This window comes from Quercus lobata, chromosome 3, assembly GCF_001633185.2.
Source record: "Quercus lobata isolate SW786 chromosome 3, ValleyOak3.0 Primary Assembly, whole genome shotgun sequence".
Classification (NCBI taxonomy): domain Eukaryota; kingdom Viridiplantae; phylum Streptophyta; class Magnoliopsida; order Fagales; family Fagaceae; genus Quercus; species Quercus lobata.
The window spans coordinates 48893760-48909235 of record NC_044906.1 but is presented as its reverse complement, the minus strand read 5'-3'; the positions used below and the strand labels follow the sequence as shown (position 1 = coordinate 48909235).

General features: G+C 41.1%; 1 protein-coding gene across 1 annotated transcript; it reads right to left on the bottom strand.

Moving 5' to 3' along the window:
• Nucleotides 1-12732: 12732 nt before the first annotated feature.
• LOC115978836 (uncharacterized protein At4g14100-like) lies at nt 12733-14296 on the bottom strand. The gene is made up of 2 exons (XM_031100712.1): nt 13728-14296; nt 12733-13200 (listed from the first exon to the last, which is right to left on the bottom strand). The coding sequence occupies exons 1-2, from the start codon at nt 14215-14217 to the stop codon at nt 13001-13003; spliced, it is 690 nt and encodes a 229-aa protein (XP_030956572.1). The 5' UTR covers nt 14218-14296; the 3' UTR covers nt 12733-13000.
• Nucleotides 14297-15476: the final 1180 nt, after the last annotated feature.

Sequence of the window (15476 nt, the reverse complement as noted above, 5' to 3'; positions counted from 1 at the left end):
TCATATTTGTACGTTAGTTTGCCTAGGTTCTTGCCTAAGAGGCTCACTTTTAGGGAAGCCAAGGATTTAGGTCTTCGATTGATCAGACATGACTCTCTCGAACCTATTCAAGACGGTTTGAGGGACACTATTTTCCAGGGTCGAGCAGAACACATTCCCATGGAGGCTCCCATCTTAGGAGATCTTGACGAAGAGGGTCCAGTTACCGAAGAGACAAATCCCATGTTTTGAGATCCTGAAGAAGGGATGGTTAAAAAAGGGTCAATGGCCTTGGATCGCTGGTTCCCAGCTGCACCAGCTTCGAGGGGCAAAGTTTCCGCCCTGTCCACCCCTTAACAAACGACTCCTCCCATGCCTCAACAGCAAAGGAAGTGCCAAAAGGGTACCGGTGGTGCTATGGTCGGGGACAACACCCCTCATGTTGCCCATCTACCTACTCAAGTTTCAGGTCAGTCGACTGTTCCACTGACCAGTAAAACCCCCAGGAAACACAACCCCTGAGCCAACCTGTTGTAATAGGCTCGCAAGTAGCAGCTTCTTCCTCGGGCTTTGTTGCCAGGTGGGAGTGCACTTTCCAACTAGGGGATAAAGCCCTGCCCTCCAACTCTTACCTCCGGACATAGAGGAGTGGTGAGGGAGGCCATGTATTGAACAGCCTAGGGTAGGCCTTATTGCTTCCTACTGACATTGAGTATTATTCTGGTTGCCCAGATGATGACTTGGTGCTTAAGCTGAAGTGGCACACTATAGCGGTATGTTTTACCTCTACCTAAACTTTATTATCAATATATATATATATATACACACACACACACACACTTGTTATTATGTTTATTTATTTATTTTTTATGTCCCTCAATTCGCAAGTGTTACCAATCAAACTAGAATAACCCAGTTCTACCTTTCTTTTGATTCAGACTGCCCAATTGACCCATGTTGTGGAGGGTCAGTTGAAGGATGCGCAGGAGGAGACCAATAAAGAAAAAGCCCTAAAACTAGTAATCGAGGCTAGCTTGAAAGAGAAGATCCTGGGGCTAAATGATATGGAGCGGCGAGCAACAACTGCTGAGAAAGCGCTAGAGTTGGCCAAGCAGATGGCCAGTAAGGCTCAAGGTAAGCTCAGGGAGACCGAGCATAAGCTTGCAGAGACTGTGAGCATCTTCTCTGCTCGGGACAAGGAATTCACTGACTATAAATGCGGAGAAAAGGCTCGGAAGCAAACTTACTACAACAGGGGCTTCAGGGACACTGAAAACTTAGCTGGCCCCGTGATCTTTCAAGCTTGAAAGTTCGGGTTTATGGAAGGCTGGATGACAACAGTCAACGTCATTGGGCTCCCCGAGAATTCCCCCTTCAAGAGTACTGACTGAGTGCCTCTACCCGAGGACCCTACTATCAAGGCCCAGGTTGAAGAGTAAGGAGTGGTTAGTAGTGATGAAGAGGAGGGCACTGAGAGTTCGAAATCTAGGGAGCTGTCTAAGTAGATTGATTCCCATGTAGTGGTGCTGGATGATGACTAGCCAAGAACTGCTGCCACCGCCCCCCCAATAGGATTGCCCAGCCAATAGTCACTTCTGAACCTCCGCCCAACAACCCTTCAATTGATCAAGGAACCCCTGCATCGACTCCTCCGACCACCAACACTCTCGGAGCTTAGACTTGTTAAAAACAAATTTGCATTTTGTTATTTAGTTTTTTTTTTTTTTCTTTTGTCTCTTTTTTTTTTTTTTTTTTTCCCCTATGTGGTCAATACCCATGTATTGAACTATCTTCCCTTTTCTAAATTTATGTAAGACTAATGGTTTTAACTTTCACCTTATTCTATTATAATTATATGAGAAGGGACAACACTCTTCACTTGCCTTCATCCAATTCTTATTAACTCGGTACCGATATTGATGCTTTAACATTCATACCGAAAATTGCTTAAGTGTCAATGTTGGGTGGCACACTAATCTGAGCATTTAGTAACAAAATTAAATTCAAGTATAATGTTAAAAACTTGCTTAAGTATTATCGTTCGACAAAGCAACAGATAATTTATGCATTCGGTGGAAACATCCGCGATTCGCTTAAGTGTTATTCCTCGACAATGTAGTATGTAATTTCAATCACTCACGGTACATCGCTCCTCATGCACCTTTACTAGTTAATATCATATATGTGTCTAAAAGTAGGGGCATTCCCCAATCATTAGTCAAAAACAAGGATGTTCGGCGATTAAAGGATGAGTTAATGTCATAACTTGTATTCCGAACCGAATATAGTTGTTGATGTTTCTGCGTGGCCAGTGGTTGGGATTGGGCTAAGGTCACGTCTTTATCTTTAAGGAGATATTAAGGTTTCTATCTGGTTGGTGACCGGTGTTAGGCCGAGGCCAAATTTCTGTCCTTATGGAGACATTAAGGTTTCCATCTGGTTGGAGACCGGAGTCAGGCTGAGGCCAGACTTTTATCCTTATGAAGACTTTAACGTTTCCATCTGGTCGATGACCGAAGTCAAGCCGAGGCCAGACTTCTGTCCTTATGAATAAATATCATGTACATGCATGGACGCTTTATCGTTCACTCCTACTTTACACAGGATTAGTTAACTGAAATTCATCTACTTTCACTGTCCTTGTTAGCTTACAAATTAAGACACTAATTCCATACAACACATTACATTCACTAGTAATATTTCTTTAGATTGTAGACGTTCCATGGTCAAGTAAGGGTCTTTCTTCCAAGTCTTCCAAGTAATAGGCTCCCGCTCCAGCTGTAGCTGTTACTCAGCAGGGTCCTTCCTAATTAAGGGCCAATTTTCTAGCACTTTGATCTTTCATACTCCCAATGGCTTTTTGTAAAACGAGATCTCTTGGCACAAACTCCCAAGGCTTGACCCTTCTGTTGTACCCCTGAGCCAGCCTCTGTTGATAATCAGCAAGTCGCATGGCTACCATGTCTCTCTACTCTTCCAAGTTATCCAGTTTCCCAACCATACACTCATCGTTATGACCTTGCATAAAACGTTCAACCCTCGAGATTGACAAACTAACTTCAACCGGTATAACTGCTTCAACACCATAAGTCATGGAAAAAGGTGTCTCACCTATCGACCTCTTAGAAGTTATTTGGTATGCCTATAGTACATTCGGCAACTCTTCAACCCAGTTTCCCTTCACGCTCTCTAGTCTCTTTTTCAAACCATTGACAATCGTCTTATTCGTCGCCTCAACCTGCCTATTGCTCTGGGGTTATGTGAACGATGAGTATCTGTTAGTTATCCTGAGGCTAGCATAATATTCTTGAAAAACCTTGCTGTCAAACTGCAATCCATTATCGGACACCAGTGCTCGGGGAACCCCAAACCTTGTAACAATGTTCTTCCAAATGAATTTCTTTACATCTACATCCCTGATATTCGCCAAGGCTTCGGCTTCCACCCGTTTGGTATAGTAATCCATGGCCATCACCACATACCTTATGTTCCCCGAAGCTCGAGGGAACAGTCTGATTATATCTAGCCCCCATTAGGCGAAAGGCCAAAGGCTGAGGATCGGATTAACATTTCCCCCTAGCAGATGGTGCATGCTTCTAGCATCGATCACACCTCTTGATGTAGTCAATCGCTTCTCATTGCATATTTGGCCACTAGAATCCTTGAGTCATGGCACGATGCACGAGCGACTTACCCCATGAGTGGCCGCCACATATCCCTTCATGAAGCTCAGCCAATAGCTCGGCAGTCTTAATAGGATGAAGACACAATAGTTATGGCCCTTCAAATGATTGTCTGTATAACCTCCCATCTTCGAATAACCAAAAACAAGCTGTTGTTCTCTGCACCTTCTCATCTTCTTTGATATCATTCGGTAGGGACCCATCGGACAAATAGGCTACGTACAGATCCAACCAACTCGGCCCTAGTTTTGACGCAGCCATTATCACGGTCCATTGTTCGATGCTCGGTTGCTCCAGCAGCTCTACGGTAATCATACGGCTTATGCAATCGTCTAAGGAAGACGCTAATCTAGCCAATGAATCAGCGTGCCTATTCTGACTCCTCAACACTCTAACCACAATAACTTTCTAGAGATCTACCCATAAACTTTCAAACATCTTTAAATATTGTAACATATGCCAATCCCTTGCCTTGAAGCTCCTATCGATTTGACTTACCACCAGCCTTGAATTTGAAAACATCTCCACTTCCTTCGCTCCAAGACTTCACACCACCTGGAGCCCTGCGATGAGGGCTTTATATTCAACTTCAATGTTTGAGTCCCGAAACCCCAACCTAAGTGATCTCTCCAGTTTAAACCCTTTGGGCGATATTAATACTATCTCGACCCCCGACCCCCTTGCATTAGAGGCTCCATCCATGAATACCTTCCATTGACCCATTTTGATTTTACATATTCCCACTGAGCTCGGAAGAGGAGGGGAAAACTCTACCACAAAGTCTACAAGCACCTGTCCCTTAATGGAATTCCTTGGTTTATAACGTATGTCAAACACCCCCAGCCTTGTTCCCCCACTTTGCTATCCTTCCTATGAAGTCTAATCTTCTCAACAATGACTGCAAAGGGTACTCGGTTAGCACCCATATTGTGTGAGCTTGAAAGTAATGGGGTAGTTTTCTCATGGCATGTACCAAGGCCAAAGCCATTTTTTCCAACGACAAATACCAAGTTTTTGCATCCACCAAAGTCTTGCTAAGGTAGTACACGGGCCTTTGGATCCCCTTATGTTGCCTAATTAACACTGAACTGACGGCGTGGTTGGACACCGCCAGGTACATGTACAACTCCTCTCCTAGGTCAGGTTGGGATAAAATAGGCCGGCTGGCAAGATAGGATTTTATATCTTTAAATTCCGAGTTACACTCTTCCATCCAATGGAATCCTTTCCACTTCTTTAATAGTTGATAGAACGGTCTACACCTGTCTGTTGATTTTGACATAAATCTATTTAGTGCAGCTATCATACCCGTAAGCTTTTGGACCTCCTTTGGATTATTGGGCAGGTATAGTCGTTGGATGGCTGTTATTTGGTCGGGGTTCACTTCTATGCCCCGAATAGTGATCATATACCCTAAGAACTTGCCTGATCCCACCCTAAAGTCACACTTCTCTACATTGAGGTGTAATTTGTGTTGCTTCAGAATATCAAAATCACCCTGCAGGTCACGGGCATGCTTCCCTTCCTCCCTCGTCTTTACTACCATGTCATCAATATACACCTCCACTGTCTTGCTGATCAGTTCCTTAAACATACAGGTGACCATTCGCTGATACATAGCCCCCGCATTCTTTAACCCAAAAGACATCACCGTGTAATGATAATTCCCCTTGGGCATTATAAAGGCACTCTTCTCTTGATCCTTAAGGGACAGAGTTATTTGATGATAGCCTTGGAATGTATCCAAAAAGCTCATCCGTTGGTGCCCGACTGTGGCATCCACCAATTGGTCTATCTTCGGCACCGGGAAAGGGTATTTTGAACATGCTCGATTTAAATAAGTGAAATCGACATAGACCCTCCACTTTCCATTCTTTTTCTTAACTATCATCGTATTAGCTTGCCACTCAGGGAAGAACACCTTCCATATGGCCCCCAACCGTTTTAACTTTTCCACTTCCTCCTTTACCGCTTCCACATGGGGTTTTGCGGATCTCCTCGTTCTCTTTTTCATGGGCATAACTTTTGGATCTACATTCAACTTATGCATAATAAAACTCAGGTCTACCTCGGGTACATCGTATGGGCTCCAAACAAACACATCCAAGTTCTATACTAGCGCCAACAAAATTTCCACATAGTCCTTAGTGGATAGGCTTTCCCCGATTTGGAACCATTTATCAGCATATGGCAAGATTGGTATTTGGACTAATTCCTTAGCGCTGTCAACCCCTGCCAAGCTTTCAAGCTCCAGTAATTACTATAAAGGCTCACGGTTAACTTGTTCCTTCTATTTAATTTCGTGGTTAATTGCTGCCACTAGGCACTACCTAGTCATCCTCTAATCGGCCCAAACCACCACAACACCATCGTTCGTGAGAAATTTTAATTTTCTGGTGTAGGATCAATGGTACTGCCCCCATGGCATGGATCCAAGGCCGCCCCAAGATTGCTGTGTAGGGTGAGAAGGCATTAACCAGGATGAAATTAACTTCCTTTTCCTTTTCTTTGGTCACTACTGACAGTTTTATCTGCCCCTCGAGGGTCATGATTTTTTCGTCAAACCCCACAAGTGAGGTATTATATCTACTCAAATCCTCAGATTTCAGCCCCAGTCCCTTGTATAGGTTAGGGTACATCATCTCTGCTCCATTCCCTTAATCTACCATTACCCTCTTTACCAAGAAACCTCTAATCTGGGAAGTTACAATTGAAGCATCATCGTGTGGTTGTGACGTTCCTTCCAAATCTGTTTCACCAAAGGTGATCGGTACAGAGGCCTTCTGGGACTCTTATCAAGTCGGTTCGAGGCCTCTACTTCAGATAAGGATACCACGCTAAGTACTCCCTTCCGGTTATTCACGCTTGCGCCCCAAGAGGTTGCATGAATGACCTTGATAATTCCCAATGGAGGTGGGAGGGTTCGGTTGTTTCAACCTCCTGACCCTTGTCTTACATTTGCTCCTTCTTGACCAACTAAGAACTCCTTAAGATGCCTAGCCTTCACCAACTGCTCTAGGTGATCCTTCAGCACACAACATTGCTCAATAGTGTGCCTTTTCTCTCGATGGTATGTGCAGTATAAACTCTGATTTCTCCTCGTCAAGTCTCCACCCATCTTCCCTGACCATCGGAAATAAGGCTCATTCTTGATGTGCTCCAGGATCTTATAGACCAATTCCTTGAATTTAGCATTAACTCCCTTAGCTCGCTGCTCTGAGCCTTCCCTAAGGGCCTTTGGTTCTCTCCTGTTTCTTTGCTGGAATTTTTCAGGGTGATAATCTTTATGATACTACGATGAGACTGGGGCTTTACCTTTGCCCTGTAGATGGTCATCTTCCAATCTCTTATTCTCCTCGATTCTTCTCATCAGCTGGTGCATGTCTTCGGGGGGCCACATGGTTAGCAAGTCGTTCAACGTTGACTCTTTAGGGAGGCCTATTCGAAAAGTGCTAGATGCCACTTGCTCATTCCCCCCTCCCATCTCATTGTAAAGTTCCTAATATCTGTTTGTATAGGAGCGGAGGGTCTCACCACTTTTCATTCTCATAGACAACAAAGAACCTATCGGTTGAGGAACTTTGCTACACGTTATGAATCATGTTCCAAATGCTTGTATTAATTCCGTAAAATTACGAATGGACCCCTTCCTCAGACCGTTGAACCACCTCATCGCTATCGGCCCAAGGCTAGATGGGAACATCTTACACATCAACCCATCATTATGAGAATAGAGGGACATCATCTGTATATAGTGACTCACATATTCCACTGGGTCTATTTTCCCATCATAAATGGTGAACTGCAGTTGCGCGAACCGTCTCAGCATCTCTATATGTTTGATTTCATCGATGAACGGTTATTGGGCGGCCCTCCTCAATGCATGACTCATTGCGTCCTGAGCTCCAATATGATGCCCGTGCCATTTGCGAAAAGGGGATTCATGATAACGCCTCACAATCTTATGTGATCGGTTTCTCGATCGGCGCGAACCACTACCCCGAGATGACCTATTGGGAATGCAGTTTGGATCATTAGACGAGCCCTCCTGATCTCTCCTGCAGTTCCGACCTCTTAGCTCAATCTCCAAATCATTGACCAGCTTCCATAGATTCTCGAGTTTCTTTAACCAGTTAGTGCAATAGGGCCACTTGGGAATATATGACATAGTTCGTTCCCCGTGGGAAGGCCCCTTGTAAGAATTCGTCTCCTGTCCATCATGCATGTGCTACTGTTCCCTTCTACGCTCCTTGTCCCATCTCTTATGACCCCTTGAGGAGGCCCTTGATTGATTTCCACCTGTAGATCCCTCACCCTCACGTGGTCCTTCCATGATTGGGAGGCACCAAGTACGTTCAAAGCCTCAGGCGGAGTAGGATTCCCACAAACGATGCCAATTGTGTGCACCCAATACGATCTCCACCAAAGTAATGGGGTCACAATTTATTTATAAGTGGGATCACTCTCAATCCTACGACTTAGGCCTAAAACCTATCTTAGTTCCTCTGTGTTTCCCCTAGTGTTCTTCCTAGTGTTTTCCCTTTCTCTCTAACACTCTTACCCCCCAAATTTTTTCCAACCCCTCTTTTACTTGCCCTCTGCTCCTTCAAATAGTCTCTTTTTAGTAGGGTTGTCATCATTATCTCCCCACTTATACACATGTTCCTAGGTTCATCAGAATCATAAGGGATCCTCACGAATTTAGAGGATTCCCTTGGAAATTGTTCCAAACACCGAATAATGTTCAGGAGTAGATCCCCACTGGAACTATTAGTCCTCAGCTACCAATCTCGCTAGGGTCGCGTTTCACCCCGACTACGTTTGTTATCAGTCAACGTCTAGCCGACCCCTTAGGAACCTCTCGAGTGCCATCCCCTAAACCATGGTCCCTATTTCAGGGTTGGGCCCACTATGATAAGGCCTGAGGCTAACTGCCCCCGTGCGTATCAAACTTAAATCGCTTGCTAGGCCTCGAGCTTCATTTTGGGCTTTATTCAAGTGGGCTGACATGGCCACCTGGGCCTAGTCCCCCACAATATATATATATATATATATATATTAATTGGGTAAATTTCATTAACTTACCCTGAGATTTGGGCTAATGTTAATTAGGTCCAAAACATTTAAAAATCGACCAATTTGATCCATAAAGACAATTTGACCCTAAAGAGACCAAACGTCGTTACTAATTCTCTCTCTCTCTCTCTCTCTCTCTCTCTCTCTCTCTCTCTCTCTCTCTCTCTCTCTCTCTCTCTCTCTCTCTCTCTCTCTCTCCAAGCCCTGACCACTTTTGTAACATCCCAACACTTAAAAAAAAAAAAAAAAGATGGTCAGATTTTAAATGGTGTCCCATGTGCCCCACCTACCCCACAATTCCCCATTACTCATCTCACAAATATCTCTACTCTCTTGACCGGCCATGTCTCTTCCTCTCATTTGTTTTCTTTCTTTTCTTTTCACTTAAACACATACACTCCTCTCACTCCCTCACACTCTCCCACCGGTACCCACTCCACACCACCATCTCCACCATCATTTTTCCGGCAAGATCACCAAAAAACTTCTTAGTAACCTTTGCATCTTCACATATTTTATTTGAGGTAAAAACTTCTAATCTTTTTGGTGGGTTTATATGTTTTTGCTAGAGGCTTTCTTTATCTAAGTTTTGAAAATGATACTCATGTGATTTATGAGCTTTGGAAGTGATATTCATGTGTTTATATGTATGGGTTTTGTCTTGGTAGATTTATTTGATGAGTGGGTTTATAGTTTTTACAATGGTGGTTATTTGAGTGGTGAAGATTTGGGGGTTTAGGTTTTTTAATGTGAAATAGATGGTGAATATAATTTTTTATTGATTATTTGGAGCTAGTTGAAGTTTTAAATTGCTTGTCTTGGAGGATATTGTGATTTTGCTTTCATGGGTCTCTTGATCATGTTGGGTAAATCTTATGGAAGCTAGTCATGATGTTGGAGATGATATTGCATGGGTTAACTTTATAAGTTGGAGTCTATGCCTTGTGAATTAATTTGTAGAAAATTTTTGGAAGTGGAATACATTATTGATGAGGTTAAACACTAGGCTTGCCTAATTAATTGCTTATTTGGCAATTCCTAATTTGTAGCTAGATATAATTTCAAGTTTTATGCTTATTGTGATAGGTTTGCCTGATATTGTTTAGGTTCTAACTAATCTCATTTGGAGCTTGGAGAATTAGGCTTTTTGCGGGTTACCAAGTAAGTAGCTTTTTAATGGGATTTTTGGAAAATAATCATGTTGCATAAACATTGTTTTTGGGTTAGACACGTTTTTGGAAACTATTTATGGAAACTATATTTTCCTAAAACTATTGTGTCGTAACCTTAAATGTATATGAGTATTTATGAAAAGTGTATCATATTTGGTATTACATATGGGGAAATGCATGAATTGTTGGCATGGAAAATATGAGCATCTTTGATTTAATCTTTGATAATGAACTCATGGATTTTATGGCATATTGGAAAATTTAAAGATGCTTATCTTATCTTGTATTATTTGGGAAATTGATAGAATATTTTTTTGGACAAAGAATGAAGTTGAAAACCTTACAAACTTTATGGAAGTTTTGATTATTTAAGGTTTTTCTAAAACGACCTGAATATAAACTATGTATTTGAAAGTACATGTAACATGTGAGTTTTATGTTATTTTAACCTTATGCCATGTGTGATTTCCTAGTGATCACTTTATTTGATTTCGGTAGTCTTTGTGATAATGGTGTCAGATCTAGGTCATGCTCTTTCACTTTGGATGACGTGTTCTTTCCTGCTACCCAAAGGGTGAAGAGGTTCCTTAATTGTGTGTGCGTGAGGCTATTGCCCATGAGGCCAAAGGACCACATGCAAAAGATATCCTATTTGACGCGTTCTCCTTGCTGCTCATGGGGGGAGAGACAAAACCTTGAGGATATGAGAATGCTGCCCATGGAGCCAAGAAACTACATACCAGAGAGGACAATATCATCTCAATTGTAAATGGTGGATCCCCTAACCAGTTTATGTGGTAGTGTGATATATTTGTGATAAATTACCTTATGTTAGATTTTATGACTTTGAAATTATATTGTTAGTGCTCACAGAGTATAGTATATAGTTTCAAGGTATTTATTTTGAGAAGTTTTGTGTTTCATTATTTAACCATTCTTATCATATTATTATTAGAAATGGTCTTGCAATATTCAATTAGAAATTTTCCAAATTAAAACATGTTTAGTAAACTGTTCATCATCATAAAACTTGCATTTCCTCTCTTTCCATTAATTATGCTATATACTAGGCTCTGTCTCATCCCGTTATTTTAAAAAAAATTTCAGAGTAGCCAATGATCGTTTTGAGACATATTTTTGTGGCTAGCATTAGTTAGACTAACTACTGATGAAGGCTTGACTTTTGTGATGGTGATCTTTAGATGATGTATATCCTAGAGTAGACTTGACTTATTCTTTTATATCTAATAATGGTGATGACTTTTATTCTCATTAATAGAACAAGCTGATGATATGTAATTATATTTATTCAAACCTCCATTTTTTTTGTGGCCAATGATCCTTGTAATTATTGCATAGAGTTTTGACTTACTTTAAGAGTATTTTTAATGAAATTATTATGAAAATTCTTGATATTGGTACTTGGTATGAATTGTTTAGATTGAATTGTCAAAAAAGAAAAATCTACAAGTACCTTTGGGATGTATTTCTCATGCTTTGAACTCTTTTGAGTTTGGGGTGTGGCAACTGTTACACCCAAAAGTACCTCCAACAACCCTTAAATAATCCCAAAGTACCAAAAAAACCAACACAACAACCCAAAAATACCCAACCCTCTCTGAATCCATAAAAATATTACTAAAATCCCATAAAAGGTCCCCTTAGAAATGCTACAAAAAAGCACATAAAAATACCCCTTTCGAAACCCAAAAATCCTTTTGTAAACCACTACTTAAATCTCCTAAAAAACCTAACAGAGATATTAAAAATCCAACAAAAATCCCGGCTAAACAACACAAATAGCACCCAAGACCCCAACTATAAATCTCATGCTTGGTACCCTTTTGGGTATGGGGCGTGACAACTATTGTCACACCCAAAAGTACCTCCAACAACCCTTAAATAATCCCAGAGTACCAAAAAAACTAGCATAACAACCCAAAAATACCCAATCCTCTTTGAATCCATAAAAATAGACCCAAATCCCATAAAAGGTCCCCTTGAAAATGCTAAAAAAAGCACAAAATACCTCTTTCAAAACCCAAAAATCCTTTTGTAAACCACTACTTAAATCTCCTGAAAACCCAATAGAGACCCTAAAAATAAAACAAAAATCCCAACCAAACAACACAAATAGCACCCAAGACCCCACTGTAAACCTCATAAGAGAAACTAGAAAAACCCATGTCACACCATGAATTGGTGTCATCATCCCATGAAGAACACTGCCCAAATTTGGAATCCAAAGCCCATGCCATGATCCATGACGCCACCACAAAGACAACGAGAGAGCTTGTTGACGACGAGATCCAGACCTAAGCACCAACACCACCACCATGTGGGTTTTGATGTGAGATAGACAAAGGGATGAGAGTTAGATGACGGCACTGCTGGCTTGCATGGTGGTGTTGCTAACGCAAGTTTTGCCAGTGATTAGGGTTCAATTAGAGAGAGAGAGGGAAAAGGACGAGACAAAAGAAGAAGAAGAAAGAGAAGAGAGTTTGATTGAGAGAGGGAGAAGGACACAAGACAGAAGAGAGAGAGAGAAAGAACAAATAATAAGTAACAGTGTTAGGTCTGTTTAGGACCAAGTCATCTTTAGGGACCAATTGTGTTAGTTTTGAAATGTTTTGGACTCAGTTGAAATTAGCCCAGACCTCATGGTAGGTTAATGAAATTTGCCCTATATAATTCAAATAATAATTCAATTAATAAGTGGGGGAGGGGATTCCTTATAATGGTAGCTAGGTTTCCTTATAATGGAAACCTAGCAAAGTGACTGGACTCCAAGATTGTTTCCATAAACAATGTATTTTTGCAGCTGATAAGTGATAAGTACTGGCTGAAATGGACAGCACAAAAATCAATTGAATTATGGAAGATCTTGGTATTTATTTATCAATATGGGATGCACCTTTGGAACATTGCAGCCCAGAGTGGCATCGGACATGGCTCGAGTAAGCATGGATTAGACATGCCCTGTGGTTTATCTGGTAGAATGGCATGCCTGCTATTTTCCAGAGCAAAATGCAAATTTATTTCCAAAGAAATGCACAAATGCAGCAATAGAAATGTGCATCACAATATTATTCAGAGATCAAGCGAGGCTCTAAGTACTCCGTCCAATGAACTATCCCGAAAACCGCGAGTAATGGCAAATTCTGCTTTTAGTTTTGGTTCGGTTCCAATTCCATCATCATTCATCTTCTCAAAACAGTATACAGGGGCTTGCCACTTGGCATCCTCAAGCACTGCTCCCACTTCAAATGTCATAACATGTGCCTCCCTCCCTGGACATTTTGCAACGTTAGAATCTTACAGACATGCCAGTTCGGAGCACTCTTATAAAAACGGCAGACAGTTTTTATTCACAGCGGCATAGCCATACAACTTGCTGTATACTATATACATTTGTATGCAAAAGTAAAAGTTTAAAACCCAACGAAGGCTTAAAAATCCTGTTGACTCTTATAGTTTGCGACTTTACTTCCTGACTATTATTTAAAGTGATCAAATTAAAAATTAACATGTAATCACTTCATAGAAACTAGAGACCATCTATGATGTTTAAAGTGATCACTTTTAACTCTTACGCAACATGATCAAATTAAAAATTAACATGTAATCACTTCCTTGAAACTAATAATGGACGGTGTTAAGTTTTTTAGGATTAAAATTGATAACTAAAATTTTTCTAGTGATTAATAGTTCTGTGAGGAATAAAAATTATGAATACCAAACTTTTAACCAAAGTTGAAAGTGAATATATTAAAGTGAAACAGCAAATGCAAAATGAATATGAATTATGAATACCTACCTGTGTAGAAAACCCAATGAACAGGCCTCTTGGTGACAACATCCTCGTAGTACCAAATGAAGTCCACCTTCTCCCAAACATTGCAGAGGAACCCATCCACGTGGCGCTGACCCAGGTAGTTAGCACCATCGAGCCAATTTGGGCGAAGAATACCCACCTCAAGCTGTGAAGTTCTGCACTCTTTGTTGGAGTCCAATGGGTAAAAGAAGGAAGTCCCATTGTTCCATTCAAGGTCATGGAGAACCTTATTACTCAGCTGGTCCTGTATGATGTTGAAATTTCGACCATTGACCCAGTCGTACCATAGATCGATTATTTGCAGGGACCCACTGTGGTTCATGAAAAGTATGGAGTGGAATTGGTGGGGCCATGAGGCTGGTGTTGGGTCTTCTTCCTCAGTGGAATTACAGAGAGAAATGGAAAAAATGAGTAGGATGAGGATAGAGAAGGTGATGGGTTTGGTAACTTTGGTTGCAATTGCAGAGGCCATTGCTGTCTTTGCGTTTGAGGAGGTATCAGAGAGAAGGACGCGTGGTCGGTATGTATGTGGATTTCTTTTGATTAATATCTTGTGTGGTTCAACTACTTCATTGTTAATTTGAGTGGATGACAGAGCAATGAGATAAGCACACGTGCAGGGACGGGACTTGAAGAGAAAGGAAGCCATAGCTAGGGCTGTCCACGGGTCGGGTCGGCTCGGGTTTGGGCCTGACTCGAACTCGACCCGACTGGATCGGGTTACAAAAAATTTGACCCGAAACCGACCCAATAATGGGTCAGACCCGACGGTTCGGGTCAACAGTTGAACGGGTCGGTTTGGTCGGTTAGGCGGGTTTGGGCCGAAATTGGGCTAAAATTGTGAATTTGCATAATTTTTTTTTTAATTCAACTTTTGACAGGCCTTTTGGGCCCAAAATTAATGGGCTTACTACTTTTAATATCATTAAATCATATATATAAATCAAATGGGCCTTTTTTCACCTCCTTTATTTCAAATTGGCCCATTACACAACTTTGAAACCTTTGGGCCTCCAGCCCTTCAGTCCAAATTTAATTTTCTAGCTCACATCTAATGACAAAAAAATACAGTAAATATATAACAACACAACCTGGGTAATTGCAATTTGCAAACACATAAAAAACACATGATATTACTTTCTAACCACCTGTTAAAACTTCACAATACAAAGAAAATTTATCAAAATGCCTATAACATTATAGGACCTGGGCAGCAAAAGCACAAGAGGATGCCCAAAATTTTATAGGCATTAACATGTAAACCCCCTGTTAAAACTTCACAATACAAAGAAAATTTTTCAAAATGCCTATAACACTATAGAACCTGGCCAGCAAAAGCACAAGAGGAGGCCCAAAATTTTATAGGCATTAACATGTAAACCCCCTGTTAAAACTTCACAATACAAAGAAAATTTTTCAAAATGCCTATAACACTATACATAACTTGCATGTAAACCCCCTATACATAACACTATACAAAATTTTTCAAAATGCCTATAACACTATACATAACACTATACATTGAAAATTTTTCAACATGCAAACCCCCTGTTAAAACTTCACAATACATAACTTGCATGTAAACCTGGGCAGCCTATTAAACCTACCAAGTTGTGCCAACCACTCATACATGTAAGTTATGTAACACAACTAACACAAGCCAACAAACAAATTCTGACAAATAATTCAATCACAGCCACACCACAAGTATGGCAACAAACCAGCAAACCA